Source organism: Tenebrio molitor, chromosome 5, assembly GCF_963966145.1.
Source record: "Tenebrio molitor chromosome 5, icTenMoli1.1, whole genome shotgun sequence".
In the NCBI taxonomy this organism is placed as follows: domain Eukaryota; kingdom Metazoa; phylum Arthropoda; class Insecta; order Coleoptera; family Tenebrionidae; genus Tenebrio; species Tenebrio molitor.
Window position 1 is genome coordinate 7,202,873 of NC_091050.1, and position 24,452 is coordinate 7,227,324.

Here is a 24,452-nt window from a genome sequence, read left to right on the forward strand (position 1 = left end):
AGTTAAATGTTTAATTTATCTTCTGTGCAAAAAAATAAAATGATGTTAATATGCAAAGTATTATTTTAAAACGCACCACATAACCCACAAGGGCTATTTAAAATGGATAAAGTAGAAACCTACTTTACCGACTGAAATTTGATATCCTTATAATCTGGTAACGTAACGGTCAATTTTGTTTTTTGCTTGTAGAACTTAGAAGATTGTCAAGTTTTGTGATATTTGTCAAGTTCGTTGGTTTTAAATAATATTTTCAACACAGTTGTTGAGTCAGTGAATTAAAAAACAACAGTTTCATTGAGGCAACAAGTAAGTAATATTAATTTAACCTTCATTTCTCAAAAAAAAAGATAAGTTTTTTAAATTAAACTACAAATTTACCCCAAAGAACCACATCAGTAAACGGTTTTAATAAATGAAGTTTACTCAACAAGCGATACAAGTGCCTATCCAAATAATTAATGACATTTTTGTAACCAGTGTGGTTGAATAAAATAGGTAACCAGTCCAGCAGTGTTTAAAGTTTAAAGACTTTTTTGCATGACCTCTACATAATTATAGTTTGTCCAGCGAGAGATTGGTTGATATAAAAATCACTAAATTTAGAGAAAGTAGCATCTGGCACACGTAAAATTTGAAATATATCCTTCAAGCAGTAACATTTTCGCCGTGAAATTATGCTTTAATTAATGTATTCTAGTGCATTTTGTAATTTTGGATTGATTTAATACAATTTAAAATCCTCCAATCTGTCGCTGGACGAAGTTTAGCAACTTTACTCCTAGATTGTAGGGAGTGAAGTGGGTTTTTTTCTCTCTTGGAAAAAAACCATAGCCAACTCAACCTTTTATGATACATATACTTTTTTTTACTGGAGGTGCAGTTTGGCTCGACGACGAAGCCCGAGGTTTCTACAAAGCACCGAGGGTTAAAAATCATGCACATACCGGAACATTTTTTTAACTTTGAACATAGTCCATTCCATACTTATTCCCATGTTCAGTTTAAAAAAAATGTAATGTAATCATGTAACCAAAGTTACGTTAAAATAGTTACTTGACAATTAAAAATAAACTGTCAAGTTTTTTGAATGGCTATTGTTATAAAATAAATTTAAAAAATGTATTCAACTGAAGAAAAAAACCCATAATGCGTTTATACCATGGCTATCAGATACCTAATAAGAAATGTGCGTATTCTAACGTTTTTTCAGTCATTTATCCCGATAGACCAATTACATCAATCGGAAAAATTTTTAATATTACCTATTTCAAAATTACTTTTTTCTAAATTAGTCAACTTAAGTACATAACATTTTTGGTTTACAATATAAAAATTTCCGATAATAATGCGGAATCTGGAAAAGTGCCCCGAATGCTTGCAGCGTTTCCTCGTTGAATAGCGAGGGAAATCCTCCCGAAAAGGAATTTCTTTGATTTTGAATCGCCTGATTCATAATTTAATCATGAATTATATTATTGTAGTCGACATTTCGACCATTTTTGACCGGTTTGTGGTATAATTGGTTGCATAATAAATACTCGCAATGCATTGATCTGGGGTTTTTTAAACTGAACATAGGGACTATGTTCAGTATTTAAAAGATGTCCCGGTATGCTATTTTTTGCACGACCCAACGATTTTAATTGAAAAAAGCCAACAGTTTTAAAATTATTTTTAACTGGCAACATGACACTTAAACTTCTCGGTAAAAAATCAAGCACTTCACTCCCTCGGTGTAGATTTTTTGTAAGCTATTCGAATTGTTAATTCATATTACGCATTACGATACGCCGTCGGTTATCCAAATCAGCTTACGACCTCGTCGGAGAATTTTGCCATCTTGTATCGTAATGTGATACCTTACATCTGTATAGTAAATAACTATCACGTCAAATAGTGATTTTTCAAATTGTGTCGCTGTATTGCAGTCCATGAACGATATTATCAGTTAATTTCTACATAAGTGAGATAGTTGAAAAAAAATTTAATCGCTCAAGTATCGTTTTATACGATATATAAGTCTAGAGTACAAATCCTTGAAGCTATACATTTCTCAATATTTTTTTAAGCAACATGTCTGTTATGTATATCATAAAAAATTTGAACTCTAAAAATACGTTTTATTTTCTCACTATATACTCTTCCGACTTGTAATTATGTTCATTTTGTTATTATTCGCTAATAACAACGTTTTTCTTTATGTGTTCCAGAATGGCCAGCAGTGATCTGATGACCACAGTTGAATTAATCAGCAATTTTTGGCCCGATTTATCTTTTGACAAAGAAGATCTCCAATCTGGACGGCCCGATTTCGTTGCTCGGTTTTACACTGCTTTCATTGCCGAACTCAACGATAAACTTTCTTACTTAATCAACGAAGAATTAATTCCAGACGAATTTGATGATATTCAAGTGACCGACAAGGAAGTTATCTTGTATTGCAAGGTGGCAAAGATTTTCAAAAAAATGAAATACAATTCGCTTCACCTGATCGACTTTTATAATCCTAATCCTAAAAAGATGTACCCTTTCATAAAATTTTCAATTCATTTTGTGATCTACATTAACAACTATTTAGACGAGATCTTTAATATTATCAACGATAATTTCAAAAAGCTCGCCGATTGTCAAAATTTTAAAGTATTGAAACAACAGTGCTTGCAAGATAGTGCCGAAAACGCGGAAAATTTGGCGCGCACTCAAGATACACATCACATGTTGAAAGCAAAATTTGAACATGTAAAAAAAGCACACGAAAAAATGATAAAGGATCAAGATAAAGAAGAACATATTTATTCAGAAAAGATGGCAGAAGCAAAACGTTTACGAAATGAAGTAGACAATTTAGAATATGAGTTGTTGTTGCTGGAAGGCAAGGAACGGAATTTAAAAGACAGCATTATCACGGAAAGAGATTTTGAATGTTTGAAAAATACAGAAACATGTCTGGAAAGGGAACACGAAAAATTGTGCAATGAAGATTTTGATACTGATTGTATAGACAAAACGATTGAAGATGTAAGACGTCTTGAAGAGTGTGCGAATAATTTAGACCGTTTAAACTTCGACTTATTACGTGTTACAACTATGGAAGATCTTAGGCAACAACACAAGGTACACCAGGACCATCACAAGAAACTTACAGATGAAATGAATTCATTAAATGCTACAATTCTTGCGAAAACACAAGAGGTAGAAAAATGGAAACAGTTGTTGGAAATGGCACGGACAATGAATACAGAGCTTACAAACAAGTTCACACTTGAATTGGAAAATCAAGAAGAACAATTAAAGAGTAAATCTGTAGAGTGTGCAGCGAATTTTGAAGAGTATCACAGGTTAAAAACTGAAATAATATACTTGCAAGAACAAATTGATAAAATAGAAAACGACGAACATACTTTAAATGCTACTGTGGCCGAAGAGTACCAGAAGATATTACGAACGGACCAGAAAACTATCGAAAAATTTTACAACATGTTAATAAACCTAAAAAATCGTCAGTGAAATGTAGCCATTTTAATTATAGTTAGTAATACATAATTTTTGTTTAACAACATGTTAAATGTAGCCATATTAATTATAGTTTATTATAACTTTCCAATTGAACACCTGTTATTATTCGGTGTATCAATGATAACCACTACCCCAACCCCACTACAGCTTGACCACTGACTATCCACTACGCTTTTGCCAATATCCAAATGATGTTTATTGCTGTTAATATTCAAGAGACCTAAAGTCAATAGGACATGTCCTCAATAAATTTTCATTAGATAAATTGTCGTTGAGGTACTTATTCCAGGACTCCTCAGAAGGTGTCAAAATAAGAAATTTCTTATAAGTACCATTTTGCTCATTCATACAATCATATGAATACGTCATTACGTGTTAGTCTATCACTTTGATGATTTGGCATAAATACATATGTGACAGAAATGTCCAAACCAAAGGTACGATTTCTTGCGGTTGTGCTATCTGAATGGTAGCTCCTTCAACTTCTAGGAGAACTTAGAACACCTAAATCATCACACGCCAAGCTTCAAAACGTACTGCATTTTTTAAAACAAAACCTTGGAGCTACCACGGTATTACCATTTTGAAATAAAGGTAAGTTTTAGAAGCACCGATTTTACAACTCTTGTTTCATGGTGACAAGAAAAGCCTAATGTTGCGTCGGTAATTTTTTCCCGACCAAGCGATTTAAATTTCAAACTTATTGAGTCACGTTTATTTAAAAAAAAGTCCGACAATCAATTAAATTTGGGTTTTGTAATGTTACTTTGCGAAAATTATGCGACGTGAGTGCGTGGTGTGGTAGCTGCATCCGTCCAAAATCAGCGTTGGAGTGAGGACAAAGGATAGTAATGCAGGCTTGCTCCAGGGAAAGACAGCTCACGTTGCCGAGAGCGTGAGTAGTTGTCGGTTGCGTGCCTTCTTGGTATCACTTTCTTTCCTTTTCGCACATGCAACGTGTAATCGTAATTGTCTCGTTCTGTCAGCCAGCCGAAGGAAAATGTTGCGCCAGTAAAGTTTCAACCAAGCTCACGGTAATGCGAATTAATTTTGTCGCTATCAAGTAACGCGGTTCATAGTGAAAGGCTCAATTTTTTCTCCAAAAATAATGTTTGCCATTGTAACATTACAGTTTTTTCGTAAGTACTTAGATATTTTATGTGAAATTGTGTCTTTAATGTGAAATTTACAAATATTTTGTTGCGATTTGTCTTTTATAAAATGAAATATTGTGTGCGATTGATTTATTGTTTTCATTGAATAAACTTAATTGGAAGCAATATAAATTCAGTTGTAGTAGATACACAGTAAAAGGATAACAATTTGTGCATTCACATGTGTTAAAGTGTATCTGTTTCTATGTTGGTAAATCTCACAAAATGCTTAATGAATCTGAAATTTATGAAGGTTAAAGCAAATGCCTAAAATGTTTCCCAATAGAAATTATGATTATTTTTAAGTACCTACTTTGTAATGTGTAATATTAGGTATGTTTCGTAGTTTTAGATCAAGAGTAAACTTTTGGAGTTATTTTATATTACCTTACCTATTTATATTTTTGTAAGCTTAAAATATATACCGGGTGTATCAGAAATGGGTACAATAATTTTAAGTGGTAATAAAACTCGTCAAGAACAACCAATAAGTTTAGTAACTTTTTGAGGAAAAATTGTCCTGAAGCGTTATAAAAATCGTCGAAAATTTTCCAGTAATTGGCTCATCCGTCCATAAAAGCGTTATTGTGTTTAATAAAAAGAATAAACCCACAAAAAATGAACGTAAAGTAAAAGTGAAAACATGTCGATTCCATTTAGTTTATTAGGAAATTAAATAATAGTAATTTATTATACAAGTTTTATAAGACATCATTTTGTCGCACGCGTTTTTTAGAGCACGACGAGCGCAGCGAGGAAACACGTGCAATACAGTTTTTTTCTATTTTGTCCCCATTTTAAATTTAAAAAAGTTCAAAACATAATACTAGGAACATTATTGTGGCAAATATTGGTTGGTAACACTGGTAACTGGACGAACAATTCAAGTTTTGAATTTAAAGTGTCAAATAATCACGTAGCCACTATGCCACTACTCACTATTTTTTTTATATCAGTCACTGCCAATATTAAAAATTTAAGTTAATGTTCCTGAAACCGATATCGAAAAGAACTCCTTTTCGAAACCCATTTTTATGTTATAATTACTGTGGTAAAGATGCAAATTAGAAAAAATAGTATACAGGGTGTATCTGAAACATGTGTGTTGATTTTGACCAGTGAAAGATATCTCCAATTTATGAAACTTTTTCTCTATAACATTTTGTAAAATTCGCAAAAGTTTTCCAAGATTTCTTGCCCCCCAATTTTTACTAAACGAATCGTTTTGTTTGAATAACTAGTCTCTATTTTTTTGTAACCATGAGAATTAAGATTTTAATTATTTAATTTTTTTCTATAACAATGTAGGTAAATTTTTTGACAAAACTCCTTTTCCATCACAACAGAAAATTTTCACCCTTACCCATAGGCGTATATACATTTTGATAGCTAATTTATTTCAAATTTTAAATCAGTTTGTAACGCTTTTTCGTAAAAAAATAATAGAAAAAACGTTTCATTTAACAAGCTCTGCTACGTTTTTTTCACTAATCACTTTTCACTCGGCAAGCCTCGTTGGACAATACGACGTGTGAAGAAAGCACTCATTTTACTACGTACATATATTATACGCTATTTTTTGCAATTTTGAATTAAAATAGCACAAATCAAACCCACAAAAATTTGAAATACATTTCTTGACAAATTTTATTAGGTATATGCTGGCATATTTTTTGGCATCTATAGTAACCAATATACGATGTCGAAACGATTTTTTCGAATTTGCGTCTCTAACAGGTCTACTATTGTATTCAAGTTGGAGTCGTTTATGGCTATCTGTTAAAGCGCTCGTGGTTTAATGGATCTCTAAGAAATTTTTTTATCAATATTTCGTCTCGTCTCGTCTCGTCTCGTTTTCTACACCTGGGACTCGTGCGCCAAATCAACCCTTATAAAACTTGTTCTTTAATATAGGTACTACTTCGATACTGGTTTTTTTATGTAGGGTGAAAAAAAGGCTGTTTCGAAATTCAAAATGACAATTATAATGACACTATGTATTTAAAAAAAAATAGTAGTTTACACACAATTTACACACGAACGAGTTGAATACAACGTTTTTTTGTTCGACGAGCCCCTTAAAGGCTCCAAATCGCTTAAAATCTTTAAAATAAGCTTGACATTTCGTTTTGACAAGATGTGACATTTATGAAAATCCATTCACACAGGGGAAAATTCTCAATTTCTGACAGTGTCGAACAAAAAAATTAATTCTTGGTTGCTCTAAATAAAAAACATTGCAACATAAATAAAACATAAATGTTCAAAATGCCCACCACCACTGTTTTCGCATTGTTGCAGGTATTTGTCAAAGTGCTTATCTATTGTTATGCACATTAAACACACCTTCTCGAGTGAATAAATTACATTATTTAAAAAGTTTGATTTTTTAATTCATCATTTTCTTGTGCTAAAATCCATTAGCAAAATTCCTGTCTGCGTGGAAAATACCAGACTGGAATCACTGAACTTTTTGCACATCTTTAATGGTTATTTGCCAAACAGTACTTTGTGAAATGTCGTGCAAGGCTTCTAGAACTGGTACATACCTGATGGCTGATCTTCAAAATATCTTCCTCCGTCCACGACGAGGACGTTGTACACCACGATCTTGTGTCGGAGATGCTGAACTATTCTCACAATTGTACGAATGTTAATTATTCGAGGATTAGGAAGGAAACTGCTCTTAATAAATGTGTCGGGCTTGGATCGCGTTTTGACCGGCTTGTCCACATGCGAGCAAAATATCGGTTAATTTATTATTTGTAAGATGTGCCATTTTGACTATGTACATATTACAGTTATTATTGCTTCCGCAAATTAACACAAATCACCGACAACGGCAAGACGACAACTGAACGATGGCATTATTTAATCGCTTTTTTTCAGTTGCAGTTACGAAAAACTAATGGAAAGAATTACGAACCTAACAACTTTTTACTTCTCACTGCTTAATTCATTATTTTTTTCACGGTCGACGTTTTCAATTAATACAGAGATGGCAAACCGCTCGTGGAATTAAAAATTTGCAAAAAATTTGCAAAAATGTTATTTAACAATAATTATGTTATACTTAACGAGTTCTGTTACCACTTAAAATTATTGTACCTACCTATTTGTGACATTTCTATTTAACAATTTAATAATATAAACTATATGTTTGTAAAATTTAAAATATAGAATGCAGTGTTTTACTTTTTGAAATTATTAGGTAGGTACTACATATCCTATTATTTTATAATAGGATTATTTATCATCAAAGTGATACGTTTAATGCATTATTTATTTCTGCAAAAAAATCGTACATTAAGTAGTCAATCACATGGTTATGCTACGTCGTGAACAAAAGAAGCAAAAGAATAAGAAACAAAGTATTATATTTTACTTACCAATAAAATATTTTACATCTTTAATCTTCACAAGAATGCGATCTTTTCTGATCTTTTGTTTTTTGAGAAATTAACTAACTACATAATTCTTAGGTTGAATTGGAAAAAACTTACGTTTTATGTATGGTAGGTGGTAGTTATCATATTAGTAACACAATTATCTAATTATACAAGATATTAATTTACAGCAACCTTCACTCTTTAGAAGAACAGAATTTTTAACGAGAAATAATTTCTGCTTTTGATTAAAATAAAAATATGGAATCCTAGACGTACTTGATCTTGTTACTATGCAAGAAATTCTCATAACATAACCGATAAACCTTAGGTCTTATGGGATTACTGCCAATTATTACTAGGAAACTTGTACTAAAACATATTTAATTAAGAGAAACTACGACTTTAATGTAAAAGTGTTCCTTCATGGATAATTGATACAAAAATTATAACTAAAAGCTACATTTCAGTGTTTGATCAACTAATTAAAAACATAGAGACTGATTCACATAACATTCCGACCCTAACGAAATTTAAATGCAGCCAGTAATAATACGTTTTTCATTTATAACTTGATCCAAAAACATGAATAATTTTAAACTTTAGTATCGTTTGGACATCCCTCATAAAACTCACAATGATAAAAATTTTAAAATGGCAGTAATTGACAGTATTTTTTTTAAATTTAAGAATCTGACTCATCATATATCAATATCTTATCGACCCTTTCGTCATTGGAGCACATTTTAATTAACAAAAAATATTTCAGAATTATACAAAAAAGAATTGTCAAGTGACTGTCAATAACGACAGGAGTGTCCAGATTTCATAGTAAATAAAGGCGAAAAATCTTTATTCTAAAAACACAGGGCCGTATGATTTCCCATTCGTTAAGCCTTTCATTAGTTAAATAATTGATTAGTCAAAGTGAGAGTATTTGCCAAGCACTATGTTAGACAGAGACAAAACAATTTAACGACGTTCTTTAACATTAATGAAAGGGAAATCATACGGCCCATTATGTTTTGCGCTGATTTTACAAAAACTATTATTTCATGGCCACTGTCATTGGGTAACCAGAAAATAGACAGCCCGTTAAAAAACATTTTTTCACAGGAACAATTAGTTTATCCTTCTAGGTTTTTAATACGGTGCGATCAATTAAAAAATAAGTCGGCGTGTTACCTACGGCAACCCATGCTATAGCATAGGCTCCAAAGCAAACTCGATTTATTTTTTAAATGATCGCTCGGTATTATAACACGCCCCAAACAACACAGATAATTAACAAATTTTTCTTTTCAATATCAAAAACCATTCGACCGAACACCTCCCGTTTTTTACTTTTTTGATTACTTGTATCTATTATAACTCTAAATAAATAAATCGATGTACTCGTATAATAATTGTATTGGAATTTTCTCTTAAGAAAAAAATCAGTTAGCTTTAAAAACCCCTAAATGTTGATTCTAACCCTGTGGATGTATTTTCCCCCTAAATATAAATACCCACTTAATTCTCTAAATAATAGCTACTTAATGGATCGTTACATAAATAATATTACTCTTTCCACCTCCAGCATTTTGCACGTTCATGACAACGTGAATACACAAGCGGACTACCAAGTTTGACAACTTTATTTTAACAGTAGATATTTTATTGGTTACTGTATCACATGTACATAAAAAGGTGGCATACATTTCATTTTAATATACCGAGTGACTATAAATGATTGAAAGAAAATAGTGGATTGGCAACACTGATGCAGTTGGTAGTGCAAGTCTTGTCGTGCATTATCTGTCAGTCCTTTCTATTTAGGTTAGGTTAAGTCACGAAGTACATTGTCGATTTAGATTTTTTTGACGTTTGTTTCAATTTTAAAAATTACGTGTGTCATGCCAACGATGTCGCCAACTAAAGATTTCAAATGTGTTACCAACATAACAAAATAATTTTCATTCATTTATAGTCACTCGGTATTTCCACCACCGCATACCTATAAATTTCACAATACAACACGCAATAAAAACAATGTCACTTGTTGCACGAATCCAAAAATATTCTCTCTGAAAAGCGTCAAACCATAAAATATAGCTAGCAACAATGCTAAAGTAAGAAATGACCGCTTCGTAAAAATAGCAACTGTGTTAAGGTGATCCTCTAAATACCATGTAACTGAGGCGAAAGGTGAATGCTAGAGGGCAGACTATAAATAATTCTTTTTTCTTGGGTATAAAATTGAGTGTTAGTTTTTGTTCTGAAATGTGTCACGTAAAGACGAAGTACCAGTTCACATAACAACGTTGCTATTGGCATTAGCAGAGCCGATGTCCTTTGCCCAATAAGACTATGTATTAGGCGGCACGTTGTCGTGCATGGGATTTCCTGTTACGACACGGCTAACATGAAATTGCAGTACGGTGAAATAGTATATTGTTTAATTAGTCCAGATCTTGCACTCACTTCGGTATATTTAGCGTGCGAACAATGGAATCCTTCGGGTCAGTTGACTATTGTTGCAACCTACCGCAACAAACAGAAAAGGGATCGGAAGTTGACAAGTTGTTACAATTTCCTACAAGTAAAACTGTTCATTTAAAAAAAAAAAGATAAATGATGTAAATAAAGAAAATTAATGAAGATTTCTGATGCGTTTAGTTTAGCATTGAGGATTGTACTACTGCAAACATGTCTGATAGCAGTGATACAAATAGCGACATTACTGAAGATGAAAAAAAAAATTGCAGTAAAAATAAACAATATGTATGATTGGGTCAAATAACTTTTTTTTTCAAATGACTTTTATCCTGTACCCAATAGTGAAAGCAGTTTTTGAATCGGCCGATTAAAAGAAAAATAATTTCAAAAAATTTTAGTACAAATAAAAATATCTCCTCAAATTAAATTCTCAAAATGAATTTCACAAGATATTTGCAGGTAACCAAAGGATATTCAAATTCGTTCATAACATTAAGGACCAGTTTACAGAAGCGAAATTAACTTAATCGTAATCAAATGCGAGATTAACTGAACACGTGATCAGATTGAACCAATGGAAGTTTCCGATTCACGCATTAAAATTTAATTCCAATTAAATATTCTCTTTCTATAAACTAGCCCTAAGAATGAATTTATTGTCGAATTTACTTAATTTCGTACCTAATCCTATCCCTTAAGCCATGGATGTTTAAAAACTGCTCTCGTTATTAGATAAAGTATGAAAAAACCTTTCGAGAAATATAACTTCTGACCCCTACTGCCGTTAAACTCTTTCCGCTATTCTCCAATGCGCCACCAATTGGTGGAATATTAAAGCGTAATCTATGCCAAAAGATGAGACGCATGAATCTTTTATTTTCACGTAGATTAATTCGTTCAGCATAAAGTAAACGTATAAATTGAAAGAGCTAGAATTCCTAGATATTTTACTTGTCTAATTAAACTACAACAGTGGTGGAGATGGAAGAATAGGAAGATCACGTTGCATCATCATGTAAAAAAAATACCCTTAATATCTTGGTCTTCTCGTTAAACTGCGTTATATAAAATACTTGCTACAACTTAAATCCCTTATGTAACAAACTTAATTATATGAATGAAGTCCAAATTAGAACTGTATTTAAAAAGCAGGTGGATTGCTCGTGACAAGGTCATGTTAAGTAACCTATAATATTAAAATGATATCGATATTAGTCATAAAAAATAATATTCCTGAGTGTCCAGTCAAAGCCATGTTCAAAGAAGCGCCATTGTTATCAAGACGATTTATTTTGGTATTTTTCTGACATATTTTTAGAACAATGAAATACTAAGCTTTAATTGGTTCTAATTGACAGGAGCTGGATAATAGTCCAAGAACAATCATTGCCCACGGGTTTATATATATTTGACAAGCCAATGAAATTATAAGCCTTTCCTGTTCAATCAGTCTATTCTTACCTTCACGTTCACGTAACCGTGCTCGGAAACCCAGTCAAATCAATAAAATTACTTTAAAACGCAATATGGCATCAGGATATTTTTCTTCTGTTTACCTACTAATTAACCATGTCTTCAATCTTACCTCAAACTTCTTTTTAACAGCGCTATTAATAATCTAACATTATTACACGATGCAACAAATGGTAATTATCAATTATTGGGAGCAGGATATAATTAAGTACACTTGATTTGAGTGATTGATTAGTATTAACTGCTAATTAAACTTCTTAATTTGTCATACGCCAATTAGCATTTATATTTTTATCAAATTTAAAAACTGTAGTTTCAAAATAAAATCATTGTGCAATACCAGAAATTATTTTATTTTTGTCTTTAAAATCACGTGTAGCGTAAAACTGAATGACTCACGTGTTTCAAATGGAACTTCATGTTTTCTTGAAACTATAACCTTTTCATGAAGATGTTTCTTCAGCATTGACATAATTTTTTTTTCTTGTCGCAGATAATGCGCACACCTATCTACTTTCTCGTCATATCAAAACCACTATAAGTAATACTAGACCTTCCCAGAGAAATTTATAGATCTTATTTAAAAAATTAAAGATAAATATGAAGGAATTTCATACTGTGATTGATGTTTCGTTTCAGTTTATTTAATTAATTTAATAATATTTGAAGTTGTTTGCTCGTGTTTAACCATGAACTCGATTGCTAAATGTACCTAATTGTAAGATTGTTTCTTGCCATTCTAATAGCTCCACTATAGATGCATTCATTACCACATGATTTACCGTAAAGTTGTTTCCGATTAACCTATTCATGATCGACATTATAAACTCATTCTCATTGAAATTCAGTTAATTAATTTGTGATTAATTAACTACGTGTATCTTTGTTCACAACGTTCAGTTTTTACAACATATATTTTTTCTATTCGTGTTGTAGATAATAGTTGTTAAACGTTGAACAAATTATGGAATCAGAATCTGGAACTACAAATACAAAAATTTCCGATTCTGGATATTCAAACAGTTGCAGCAACAGTAATTCACAAAGAAGGTACGAAAAGAGTAATAGTTTATCGTGTGGTTTTTAACTGGTGTCTTTTAGCGCTAGTTCTAAGTCTAGACATAGCGGAAGTAACTCTAGTAGAAGTAGCGGTTATTGTGGAACAACTAACCCGGATGAAAGGTACATAAATGCGAGTTCAAATTTTGACAATTGCAACTGAGAGATATTTCTAGTGGTGAAATTGGGTTCCAACCTCCAAAGCGTAACAAAGAACACAAAAAGAAAAAACTCAAATCTGCCAGTTCTAGTACCAACGGAGGTAACGTTACTTCGGCTACTGCAACTACACCCTCAGACAATAGAAACACTTGTATTATTTTAAAAGAGGATAGTACCGAACAAGCTATGGGTAAGTCCATCTCCAGTGAAGACCTCTTTGCAATGGAATTCTTTCTAGGTGTGGAAGTACTGCCTGTACCTGTCGCTGAAACAGCAATTCCTGTAACTGAACTCGTTGAAATAAATGAACCTCCTGCTACCTTATCGCCAGTGGTGCCAGTCACAGGTAATAGTTATGAAATATTGCTTATAAATTTCTTATCACGTGCCAAAACTAACAAATAATTAATTTTTTACCATTTACTTTGTTCTATTAAAACCAACTTGCAATCAAATTTGTTGTCCTTTTTTGAATAACATTCATATACACTTTATGTTGTGTCCCTAACAGAACTACTAACAACTCACTTTTGTTTAATTTTTATGCTTTTGCCATAACTTCAAGGGTTATAACTTCCTAACACAAAACATTTCGGGTGTATGCGTTTGAGCTTGGTGTAAAGATTTAGGTGTAACACATTGCCTGTGGTATGTCCTTTTTGCATATGTCAGCGGAGATACCGCCCCCAGATAAAGAAATGTCGTGGACTGATCAACAGAGTCAACAAGTAGAAAATGACAGTCCATTGGACATGTTTAACGTTACAATGGAAGCTTCGGCAGAAAAGAACAAAGTATCTTCATGTCAACCAGAGGTAAGGTAGACACACTCCGATTAAAATAATTCAATACGTTGTAAATACATAAATCACAGCGAATCACACATATCAAATGACCGAGATGCATTGGAATATTATTTTCAGGACGGCTTCTGTTGTATAATTTCAATGTATGATGGCGTTGTGTTATACACGACTCCAAGTTTAACAGCAGTATTGGGTTTTCCTAAGGACATGTGGTTAGGAAGATCGTTCATTGATTTTGTCCATCCCAAAGATAGGGAAACTTTTTCTAGTCAAGTTACAACCGGTATCGCTTTACCATTAGTGGATTCTCAAGGAACGTACAAAGGTACAAAATTGAGAATACCTTGTACTGAAGTGTACTCACGTACTTGTTGTAGATATAAAAAATTGTCTATACGTGTGTCTTCGCAAATACAGAGGTCTAAAATCGTCTGGGTTTGGGGTTGTCGAAAAAGCAGTATCGTATCAAGCATTTCAACTGACTGTAACCTTTAGACATATAAGTGATACTCCAGATTCAAAGAAATATCTTGATACGAACGGTGGAATGTTCTTGGTGGTTGTAGCAACCCCGGTGTACTCTTCCTATAAAGGTAGTTGAGAATCGAAAGTAGACTGGAGTTAACAGTTTTTTCCAGTTCCTGAAGAAAGAGTCAAGTTTGGCAAATTTGGCATGAGACACACTGCCTCATGTACTTTTAGTCATGTAGATCCCGATGTAGTCACTAATTTCGGCTTTTTGCCTCAAGATATGGTAGGAAAATCTATTTTTGATTTTTACCACCCGGAAGATATGTCATTTTTAAAAGAGATGTACGAATCAGGTATGATACTAGGAACTGATCGTGTTTATTGGAAGTAACTTCTAATTTTTCGCTTTTAGTTATGACAATGTGCCAAATAGCTGGATCAGTTTTTCGTAGCAAACCTTATAGGTTTGCGGTACAAAATGGCGGTTTTGTAATGATAGAAACCGAGTGGTCTAGTTTTGTTAATCCCTGGTCTAGACGATTAGAATTTGTGACTGGCCTCCATAGAGTACTACAGGTACTGTAAAATCTTATTCTAAATATTCCGTAATTAAAATTGTTCTGTTCAGGGTCCAAGAAATCCCGATATTTTTGACCAAAATAAAAGCGATGAGAAGAAACTGATTCCCGAAGAAGTTTTGAAAGAAAGTAAACTAATTCAAGGTGAAATCTTACTACTATTGAACAAGGTGACAAACACGGATTGGCATTACTAATGATTTTGCGACCTTCGTTATATAAAAGAAATATTTATTTTGTTATTTTGCAGGAGTTGTCAAGGCCGTCTGAAGCTGCAAAACATGAAGTGTCTAGGAGATGCAAAGATCTTGCAAATTTTATGGAATATCTCATGGATGAAGTCAACAAATCTAATTTACAATTAGACTTACCTCAAGATTCCGATCCCACCATCTCGGTAAGTCTCAGACGAATGGTAAGTGCCCTACTTTTTATCAGTTTTAACACGCTTTGGGCACTGGTGATTAACTATTTCTTATTTTAGTAATTATTTTGACACTAACATAGTTAAATAAATTCTAGTTATTAGTAAGGTGGAACCTACGCCGTAACCTATTTTTATTAACAATTAATAACAGAGGTTGTGGCAACTTGAAATAGATTTTATTTAGGTATACTTTACAACGGAAGATTATACATTATTTAAATTTCAGGAACGAGATTCTGTGATGTTGGGGGAGATATCTCCGCATCATGACTACTACGACAGCAAGTCTTCATCTGAAACTCCTCCAAGTTACAATCAACTAAATTACAATGAAAATATAGAAAGATTTTTTCAAAGTAAACCAAAAACAACTGTGTCTGATGAAAGTAGCGAACGGCCTAGTGCTTCAAATGATACCGACCCCGAAGGAAAAATTATGTCTGCTGTACCAGATTGTGCCAACAATCAGTGAGCATCTTATGATTTTATTTATAAACATTCTCTAATTTTTTTGTTTTCAGGAAATGTCTTTCTCCAGTTGGAAACAGTGGAGCGTCTGGTAGTGGAAGTGCAGGAAATCTCAGTTCTGTCAGTAATCCCAACATGGAAAGTGCCACTACAAGTGCTACTAATACGTCTAACGATTCTTACAAACCTCCGCATCTGACGGAAGCGGTTTTGTACAAGTAATAACGTAGGTGAATTAATTAAGCGTTGGTTTTTGATGTAAATGTTTTACAGACATAATGAAGATATGGAAAAGATTATGATTAAGCGTCACAGAGAACAGAGGTCGGTAACTAGAGACCGGGAAAGCAAAAAGTCGCACCATAAGCTCGACAAAGCCAACATCGGTGATAAAACTAATATGGACAAGAACGAGTATCTTGCTCAAGGCCATGGGATCAAGCGTAGCGTATCTCACTCCTGGGAAGGCGAAAGTCATAAAATTTCCAAACACAAACATCAAACGGGTCGCCTCAATAACAATGAAAATAATGAAGCCCCACGACTGAAACCTCTGCAGAATCAACAAGTGAATGCTAATAATGAAAATAGCAACCAGCAAAGGGTCAGTCACCGATTAAGCAAATTCTTTTCGTTCTAATAAAATTATTTTTTTTAGCTGAACGACGTGAATTTGTGGCCGCCATTTTCTGTGACTGTGACACCGATGAACAACACTGAAACTAGGAACGTGAGCTCCAATGCCAATTCACTGGGTGGACTCGCCACAGGGATGTTTCCTGTTTATTACGTGCCCACTCAGCAAAGAAACTTTGGAGACAATGATTTCCTGGCCCAGTCCAGATATCACGGTAACAGTGAAAACATGGCGTCTTGAACGGTGATGAAATGTGAAGTTTTAGTTCAATACATGCCGGGAATGATCTACAATTACAACCCGATATTTCCCGCTCCTCCCATCATTTGTTCCCCGCTCCCTGTACTTCCGATTCCTGTAGGTCCTTCTTTGGCTACGGTGAATCCGGATTTGTGCCAGAACAACACCGCAAACCTCCAGGCCAACGTCGACACTATAGTTGACCACAAACCTAGTCCCCACAGCGGCGGTTCGGTTCCACAGTTCCAGAGGCCAGCGTCTCAAGCCACCTCGGTCAAAGCGGAGCCAGGAAGCGCTTTGGGGTCCATCGCCTCAGCCAGCGTCGCCAACAAGGTTAGTACTTTTGCAAAACTTTTGACAACAACTGATGAGTAATGCTTGCTTTTAAAGTTGACTAAACTGCACTAAATACAATTTCAGAATTTTGTACCGTAATGTAGATGCATTTGGGTTTGGGGATTTTTGGTTTTGTTTTTTTTCCAGGCAATGTCTGAATGTTCTCGCAAGGATTTGACGCTTCAGTCAGTCTGTTCGCCAGATTCCCCGTTGGTCAGTCCTCCTGATGGAGAGACACATATGGAGAATTTTCAGTTGAACCCAAAGGTTAAGAACACACATTCTGTTTGTGTTTGCATGTTATATAATCATCTTTAGAAGTTTTCTCGCTGTCAGATTTCTTACATTCTCAACTGGAACTTCTTACATTTTCTCTTTTAATCTGTTAATAAACATTTACATCTTATATGCAACTTTTAAACAAATTAAAATATTCGAATTTCGTTCACATTGATGTTACCATTTTGCTAACACATCTTTGTTGTGACCCATGCGGTTTGAGATAAATGATCCGACCATTCACGTGAGTATACATAAAGTACAAACTTTATTAACGTTACCTACATTAACATTCAGTAATAACTTAGTGCTTTTGTAACATCAGTTTAATCCATTTTGAAAAAAATCATTTGTATAACTGTTCCGACACTTTTTAATGTGCTGAAGTTTTCAACGATTTTTTAATACTTCCAGATGAACAATTTAAACCAGCGAAGTCCCATTTTTCGTGATACTCACGTTATTGACGATGAAAGCTGTTTTTCATCGTCATATTCTTCATTTTTAAAAACCGATTACGGATCTGGATCAAATGATGATGCTAATGGCTCTGAAAATAAAACATCTCAATCTAACGAGGTAAGTTAACGTTTCACTTGTCCGTCACACTCGTGCTTTAAAAAAAAATACATGTTTTGAAATGAGATAACTGTTGAATCTTACTTTAAGGCCTCAAGGACCCGCAAAAGTTTTCCCGTAAGGAAAAGAGATCCGCCGTGGTTAGAAACCGTCTCTGTCACGCCTGATATTATTTACAAATATCAGATGACAGTGAAAGGGTTGGACGACATTCTCGAGGCGGATCTTCACGCTTTGAAGAAAATTGATCAGGTTCGATTTTAATTCATTTATTTTTGTGTATCTGCTATTCGACCGGCCTCGCGATTTGAAAAGTACTTGTGGTCGAGATATAAATTTTTAATTTGGTCTAACATGAACGTCATAAATCGTGAAACTAGGCTCTACGTGGGCGAGATACAAATCTGGGATTGGCCATTAATTTAATTTACGTGATAATGAAAGAGATATTATTATATGCCCTTTGAGCTCATAACAACAAACATAAAATTTCGATATTAACCCGGCGCAACGAGTAAATGATATGGACCAATAAAAATTGTGATTGCAGCCGATGCTGGTGAACGACCAATTAAACCAGCTTTATATCGAAATGGAATTAGAGGGATTATCGACGAAATTAACGTTGGAGGAAGGAATTACGTCAAGCAGCAGTGGGGATGAAATTAGTACCAACTCGTCAAAAGTAATTTTCTGCCGTCGTCGTTTTGTTCGCTCTCTGATTTACCATAAAATGTGTTATTGCAGCTTAAGAAAAAGAGGAGATCGCAGAATGCGGTGATGATGATGTTCTACGAAGAAAATGCTCCGCTACCGTCTCCGAACAAGTCGTAAACTATTCCTAAATGATCAATGAAAATGTTACTATTTTTATAAAGTTACCAAATATGCACGTTTGCATTATTCTTATTTTTGTATTACTATTGCAGTTGCAGATTTTGATGTTGTAGTGTTTACACAAGAGACTTTTTACACTTTTTTTTCTAAAATTTAGATAACGACACTTGTATTTAAGTCTATCTACTCGTAAGAATATAAATATTTAGAAAAAAAAAACACTCTCATTTCCAATCCACCCCACCAGCCAATAAAATCACCAATTTTTGCTAATAAAACATTTGTAATTAATTTTCCAAGCGCTCTCTCATATAAATTTTCCGAGTTGCAGAGACTAGAAAGAGATCAAATTAGTTAAATTGGTTGCTTTACATAAACCTTTAAGATCTGCGCTGCATAATTGTCATGAAATTGATTAAAAAGCTCTCCAGAGTAATGGCTCGAGTACAAAGTACTTAAGGCTTTTAAGCCAATAATATCTACCATTAAGACCAATTTCGATTGTAAAGAACTGTAGAAATAATCACGGTTAAGTACTAAAGCCAGATAACTTGCAAATTCAGACGCAGCTGCGACTCGTAGGTGACGATTTATCTCGTACGGAGAGCGCTCAGTATAGAATAAAATGTTAAGAATTTATTTCTCATTCCAGATGCAATTAGTATAAGATTTATGCCTCCAATTAAGTCTTTATACATATAAATTTTAAGTTTTCAGCAATCATTTTATCCTGGACATTTTTGAGGAAACATTCTTTTCTAATACATAGTCATAGACGTTGGTGACAAATTTGAGAATTTGTAATGCTGAACATAATTTTTCAAGAGCTGCCGTTTTTATATTTTCATACTCGTACAGTCTTTAAAATCAATTTGAACCTTAGCCGTTTGGACCGTTGTTGGCAACGATTAAATTTTGCATAGAAACTTATTTAATCGTTCAATCTTGGCAGTAAAAGTTTTTGTAGGGCAAACGAGCGAGATTTATGTGTCTCTTAATTTGAATTGTGTTGGATAAGCGCGTTGATATAGTGGCATGTCCTGGTAATGTGAGAAGCAATAGTGAAAGAAGACGAACATTTGGAGCATTGAAAAGGTTTATTTTGAATAGAAATGGTGTTCAATTGACTTGATTTCAATTGCAAATTCAGCGACAGTTTAAACAGTTCTCTCTATTTGAGATGGCTTGCTTTCAGGGATTTTCACCAACAGTCTTTTATGTTATTGCCCCATGTCAGACCTCAAAACTTCATTAATTTGCCAGTCTTTCCGAATTTTACAATTATTTCAATAAATGATTAGAACCGGCTTAACGAACTCTACTCCATCAATTTCTCCCTGAAAGCCTCCCCTCACATCTAATAATACGTTCCAAGGTAATAGAGTTGTTTAAGCTTAAGACCACAATTACTACAGGGTTATTATAAATGTTTCTAACATCGTAGATGGCTGCGCGCTTTACTTAGGTGCGCCGCTACGCCAACTAGATGTTAAAAACATTTATAACAACCCTGTATTCAATGTACTCAAAACCCACTGTTTTTAATAACATTTACCTTTAATTTATGTATGATATAGTGAAAAGTACCATCTTCACAACATTTTTTGATGCTCATAAAAAATTGTTTTCCTTTGTCGTTGTTGTTGTTGTTGGTAGAACTGTCATCTTGTTAATACATGTGAGTTCATTCGATAAATTACCGATAAACAATAAAAGTAGGACATTTGTCCATAGCAACCTGACAAAAATACTGCCAACTGTAACATCATAATTACAAAATTTCATCCAATAACATTAAGTAATTATCGATTCATTCCATTAACTTCCAATACTCACCTCATTTTGGTTTTAGTTGAAGGTTCGACATGACGTTCCTCAAAAGGTTCTACAGATTTTTTAAGAATCCTTGTGACGTGTACTCCGCCATTCATCCCCTGTTTTACTTGTGCACCCTTTTCGGATTGGCTCCTTATTCTTTGATAAGAATAGAAAATGGAAAGAAAGTGTTTAAGTTTGCGTGGTTGCCGTTCCTTAGAAATATAGTTTTGGTTGCATTACTCTTGGGTAGTCTGATTTACCACGCCATTTTTGATCTATTAGACTTCAAGAATGCCAATTTAACGCAAAGCTTGAGATATTTCCAAGAGATTTTTTCTAGTTTGCTCTCGTGCTGTGCTGTCATTTTCGGATGTATATTTGCCTTAAAGATAATAGAGGTTTTCAAGAATATCGAAGAAGTTGATGTTTCATTTCGCAGTTTGGCTGTTTGGGTTCCTTACAAGTAAGCCCCCCACACAATGATTTATCAGTATTTGAAAAATACTTTTACAGAAATTTATATATCAATATCATAATGCATTTGATAACTCTGTTCTTGATTGTGTCCATGTTGACTATGAACTGTGTATTCTTCGCATCTCTTCGATACGGAACTCAACTGTATTCTTTCTCAATCACCTTTTTAACAATAATACTGCCGTACTTCATCAACCTGCTGATGGAGTTGCAATATTGTCATTACTTGAACATATTGAGGATCAGATACAAATTGTTGAATGAATATTTGGAAACACTCGTTCAAGAAACGAAGACGCACAGCGGTAAGCACAAAACATTGTGAATCACTTAGATTACGATCATTTGAATCTCAGTTATCGAAGGATGGACTGATGAGGAAATTACGACCATCAGCAGTAACAAGAAAAAAGAAAGGAAGGAATTGTTTGGGTCGGGCAATAAAGTCCCAAAAAGCATGATGGCAATTTCGGACCCCGTTTTCATAGTGGACCAAGTGGCGGCCCTCCACATAAAATTAACCGATACGGCCCACATGATTAACTACGCGTTTTGCGTGCAACAACTCTTGAGGATCACTGTTGCTTTCATTAGCATCGTGACGGCTCTGTTTCTGGTCGCTATTAATTTTAACCAAGCTTCGACGGCAAAAGACGACAAATCTCAGCTGGATTACTTTTTTACGTTTTGGGCTTTTTCCAATGCCTGCGAGGTAATGGCCATTGTATGGATCACCAGCGAAACTTGCGAGGAAGTAAGAGAACGTTTATTAATTATTTACGTATCGAGGCATGCAATTTAATTGAAAATTTTCATGCGATCTGGCTGATATTAAAGGCAGCAAAAAATACAAGCACTATTGAAACTTAGTGGGTTGTGATTTTTCGTTTGATCGGGGCTTTTAATAACGCCGTATTAAATTTTAATGTTGTTAAACATGGGCAATAATGCGAGGTCCGATTTTTCGGTGGAGCTTGCGTAAAAAGTGGAATGATTATCAAAATTTATACTTCCGACGTAAAATTAAATTGACAAAGTGGCTTTATCGTAAATTGTTTTGGTTTTATAACTAACGCAACAAAGAGAGTAAATATTTATTATTGTGTTAATCGAATTGAAGTACGCAGACGGGGTGGTAAATAATATTTCGTTAGATAATGAAGTATGTATAAGATTAATTAATCCTACCGTAACCTATTTCAGGCAAATACGTGCCCTAGAATCTTGCACAAAATAAGGAATAATACCACGAATACCAATCTTCAAGATACGGTAATGCATACGCTGATGATATTTTAATAAATTTACCTTGAGGGCAATTTCAGATTGAAATATATTCCCTACAAATGTATCACAATCGACTCTATTTCACAGTATGTGGTTTATTTCCGCTTGATTACACTTTACTGTACACGGTAAGTTCGCAGATTGCTCCATTAATAAGGTTTCATCGATCATTGGTCAGTCATTCTAAAATTAAAATAGTGCTTAAATTAATTTACCATTAAAATATTGATTGAAACATTGATCAATAATGTTATCTTTAAAATTTGGTTAAGAAAAATAAATGTTTTTGTGCAACCGTACGCGAAACCAGGACTTCGCGTACAATTCTCTTCCCACACTTTCACGATTATTTACAAAATGACAGTGAAGTAAATAATACTTGTTTATTTTATAATAATTACAAATTTTCGGTTGCACAAAAAATCTTGGCCGCAAAATCCTTTAACAAGAGAGATTGTCATCAAGCGGCCTCGGTGACAATTTTTCTCTCGGTACGTTAAAGAATCATTTCGCGGCCTTGATATACAAAAGGACACAGTTAAGTCACCATCAGGTGACTATAAATCGTCCACTAGTACGAAAAATATTTGAAGTGAAGACTGTTTTTGTGATCGTTGAACCATAAACGCAAATCTGCAATTACAGGGAAACATTTTTTTATTTTTAAATTAGCTTTCACGTTCCCGGCGGCAAATTTATACGTGTTTTTCCCTCGTTGAAATTATGTTTGTTTTTCAGATTGTGGCTGGCGTAACGACGTATCTAGTCATTTTAATACAATTTAATAATTCTGATTTCTTGAAGCCAAATTCAACAGTTCCTGAATATCCGAACGCCACCGAAGGTTATTAAATAAGACTTTACCACATTCATTTGGTCGTGATGTTTTGTGTTTGTCAACGGTGCCGTGTATATAATACTTTTGTTAAATATACATAATGAAACTAGAAGTAGAATACTGAGTGTAATAAAGTGTGTGAGCAAAACTGGGTGTTGTGTTATTTTGTCACAGAGATGAGAATAATGTTATTTCCATATCATCCCGCATTCTCTGATTCTTTGTTGAAATTTGAAAATATAACTGGATAACGCTAACTGAAATACGAAACCCCTTGCCGTCCAGATTGAATATTCATCGAACTCGTAATTAATATTTCGCCTCAGTTTCGGAGAGTAATTGGCAAGTTGACACTCGAAATTGTTTTAAAGTTGGCCACTTTAATAACCAAATATTAGCGTTGGACTAAAACGGCCCAACTAAAATAACCCCGTGATTTATGACTTACTCCGGGGTGGCCAAGACTTAGTTTTAGTTATTATGTATAAGTTGGGGGCACACGTGATATCCAGAGCGATCCCAAAGTCTGGAGTCCACTGATAATATTGAAATTAGTTGCTCTAACCGTATCACACTTAAAGTTATTATCTATGGCCGCCTAGATTTAAATATCTAACAGTTTGTAAATAAGTTTTGAGCGTCTGCGACGCAACTTTGCTCTTCCGTCGGTAATTCCATGGACGATTCTTTATTTGCACTAATGATTCTTTATCTTCGCCGGCACCGTCTTTGCTCCACTGCGAAACTAATTTAAGTTAAGGAAAGATGTGCATCAACTCTTGCAAAACTTAAAGATGACGATAATTTTGATGATTCACTTTGATATAATTTCATTTTGGGACAAAAGTTTTAATCTCGCCTAACCAAATATTAAATTTGGAAATCATAAGCGCTCCCGGGAGGGGCTTATTAACGACGCCATCCTGTATAGACGAGTCGGATGTGAAAGTGCGTCCTTCCGCCGGTCCCATTCAATGTCGCACAGGATTAAGCCGAATTAAATGCAAGCCCGAAAATAAAACTTTTCCACCACTCAACATTTAAATAAATTTTTATCTCGACGCAGTTATAATGAAGTCGCGCCGGCACACAAGCGCCCGGCCTAACTTTCAGTAATTTAGATTTATTTCAGCCACTCGACGC

At 34.1% G+C, this 24,452-nt stretch overlaps 3 protein-coding genes across 6 annotated transcripts; all 3 read left to right on the plus strand.

Moving 5' to 3' along the window:
- Window positions 1–134: 134 nt before the first annotated feature.
- LOC138131515 (repetitive organellar protein-like) lies at window positions 135–3,612 on the plus strand. 2 transcript variants are annotated; one of them, XM_069048572.1, is made up of 2 exons: window positions 135–309; window positions 2,214–3,612. In XM_069048572.1, the coding sequence occupies exon 2, from the start codon at window positions 2,215–2,217 to the stop codon at window positions 3,508–3,510; it is 1,296 nt and encodes a 431-aa protein (XP_068904673.1). In that variant the 5' UTR covers window positions 135–309; window position 2,214; the 3' UTR covers window positions 3,511–3,612. The 2 variants fall into 2 exon arrangements, with proteins under 2 accessions (XP_068904673.1, XP_068904674.1); XM_069048573.1 differs by lacking the exon at window positions 135–309 and adding an exon at window positions 1,073–1,189.
- Window positions 3,613–4,411: 799 nt separating this feature from the next.
- per (period) lies at window positions 4,412–19,099 on the plus strand. Of its 3 annotated transcripts, none has more exons than XM_069046929.1 (22): window positions 4,412–4,658; window positions 12,947–13,060; window positions 13,112–13,192; window positions 13,246–13,421; window positions 13,470–13,577; window positions 13,904–14,046; window positions 14,155–14,362; window positions 14,415–14,630; window positions 14,676–14,861; window positions 14,921–15,084; window positions 15,137–15,256; window positions 15,337–15,501; window positions 15,740–15,981; window positions 16,035–16,199; window positions 16,255–16,585; window positions 16,640–16,832; window positions 16,884–17,191; window positions 17,342–17,461; window positions 17,888–18,052; window positions 18,143–18,304; window positions 18,603–18,737; window positions 18,800–19,099. In XM_069046929.1, the coding sequence occupies exons 2-22, from the start codon at window positions 12,975–12,977 to the stop codon at window positions 18,884–18,886; spliced, it is 3,561 nt and encodes a 1,186-aa protein (XP_068903030.1). In that variant the 5' UTR covers window positions 4,412–4,658; window positions 12,947–12,974; the 3' UTR covers window positions 18,887–19,099. The 3 variants fall into 3 exon arrangements, with proteins under 3 accessions (XP_068903030.1, XP_068903031.1, XP_068903032.1); XM_069046930.1 differs by having other exon boundaries at window positions 15,337–15,483; XM_069046931.1 differs by lacking the exon at window positions 17,342–17,461 and having other exon boundaries at window positions 4,413–4,658.
- A 1,655-nt stretch (window positions 19,100–20,754) lies between these two features.
- Window positions 20,755–23,354, plus strand: LOC138130270 (putative gustatory receptor 28a). The gene is made up of 6 exons (XM_069046707.1): window positions 20,755–21,105; window positions 21,147–21,489; window positions 21,541–21,938; window positions 22,388–22,456; window positions 22,510–22,599; window positions 23,210–23,354. Exons 1-6 carry the CDS (start codon window positions 20,755–20,757, stop codon window positions 23,321–23,323), a joined length of 1,365 nt encoding a protein of 454 aa, XP_068902808.1. The 3' UTR covers window positions 23,324–23,354.
- Window positions 23,355–24,452: the final 1,098 nt, after the last annotated feature.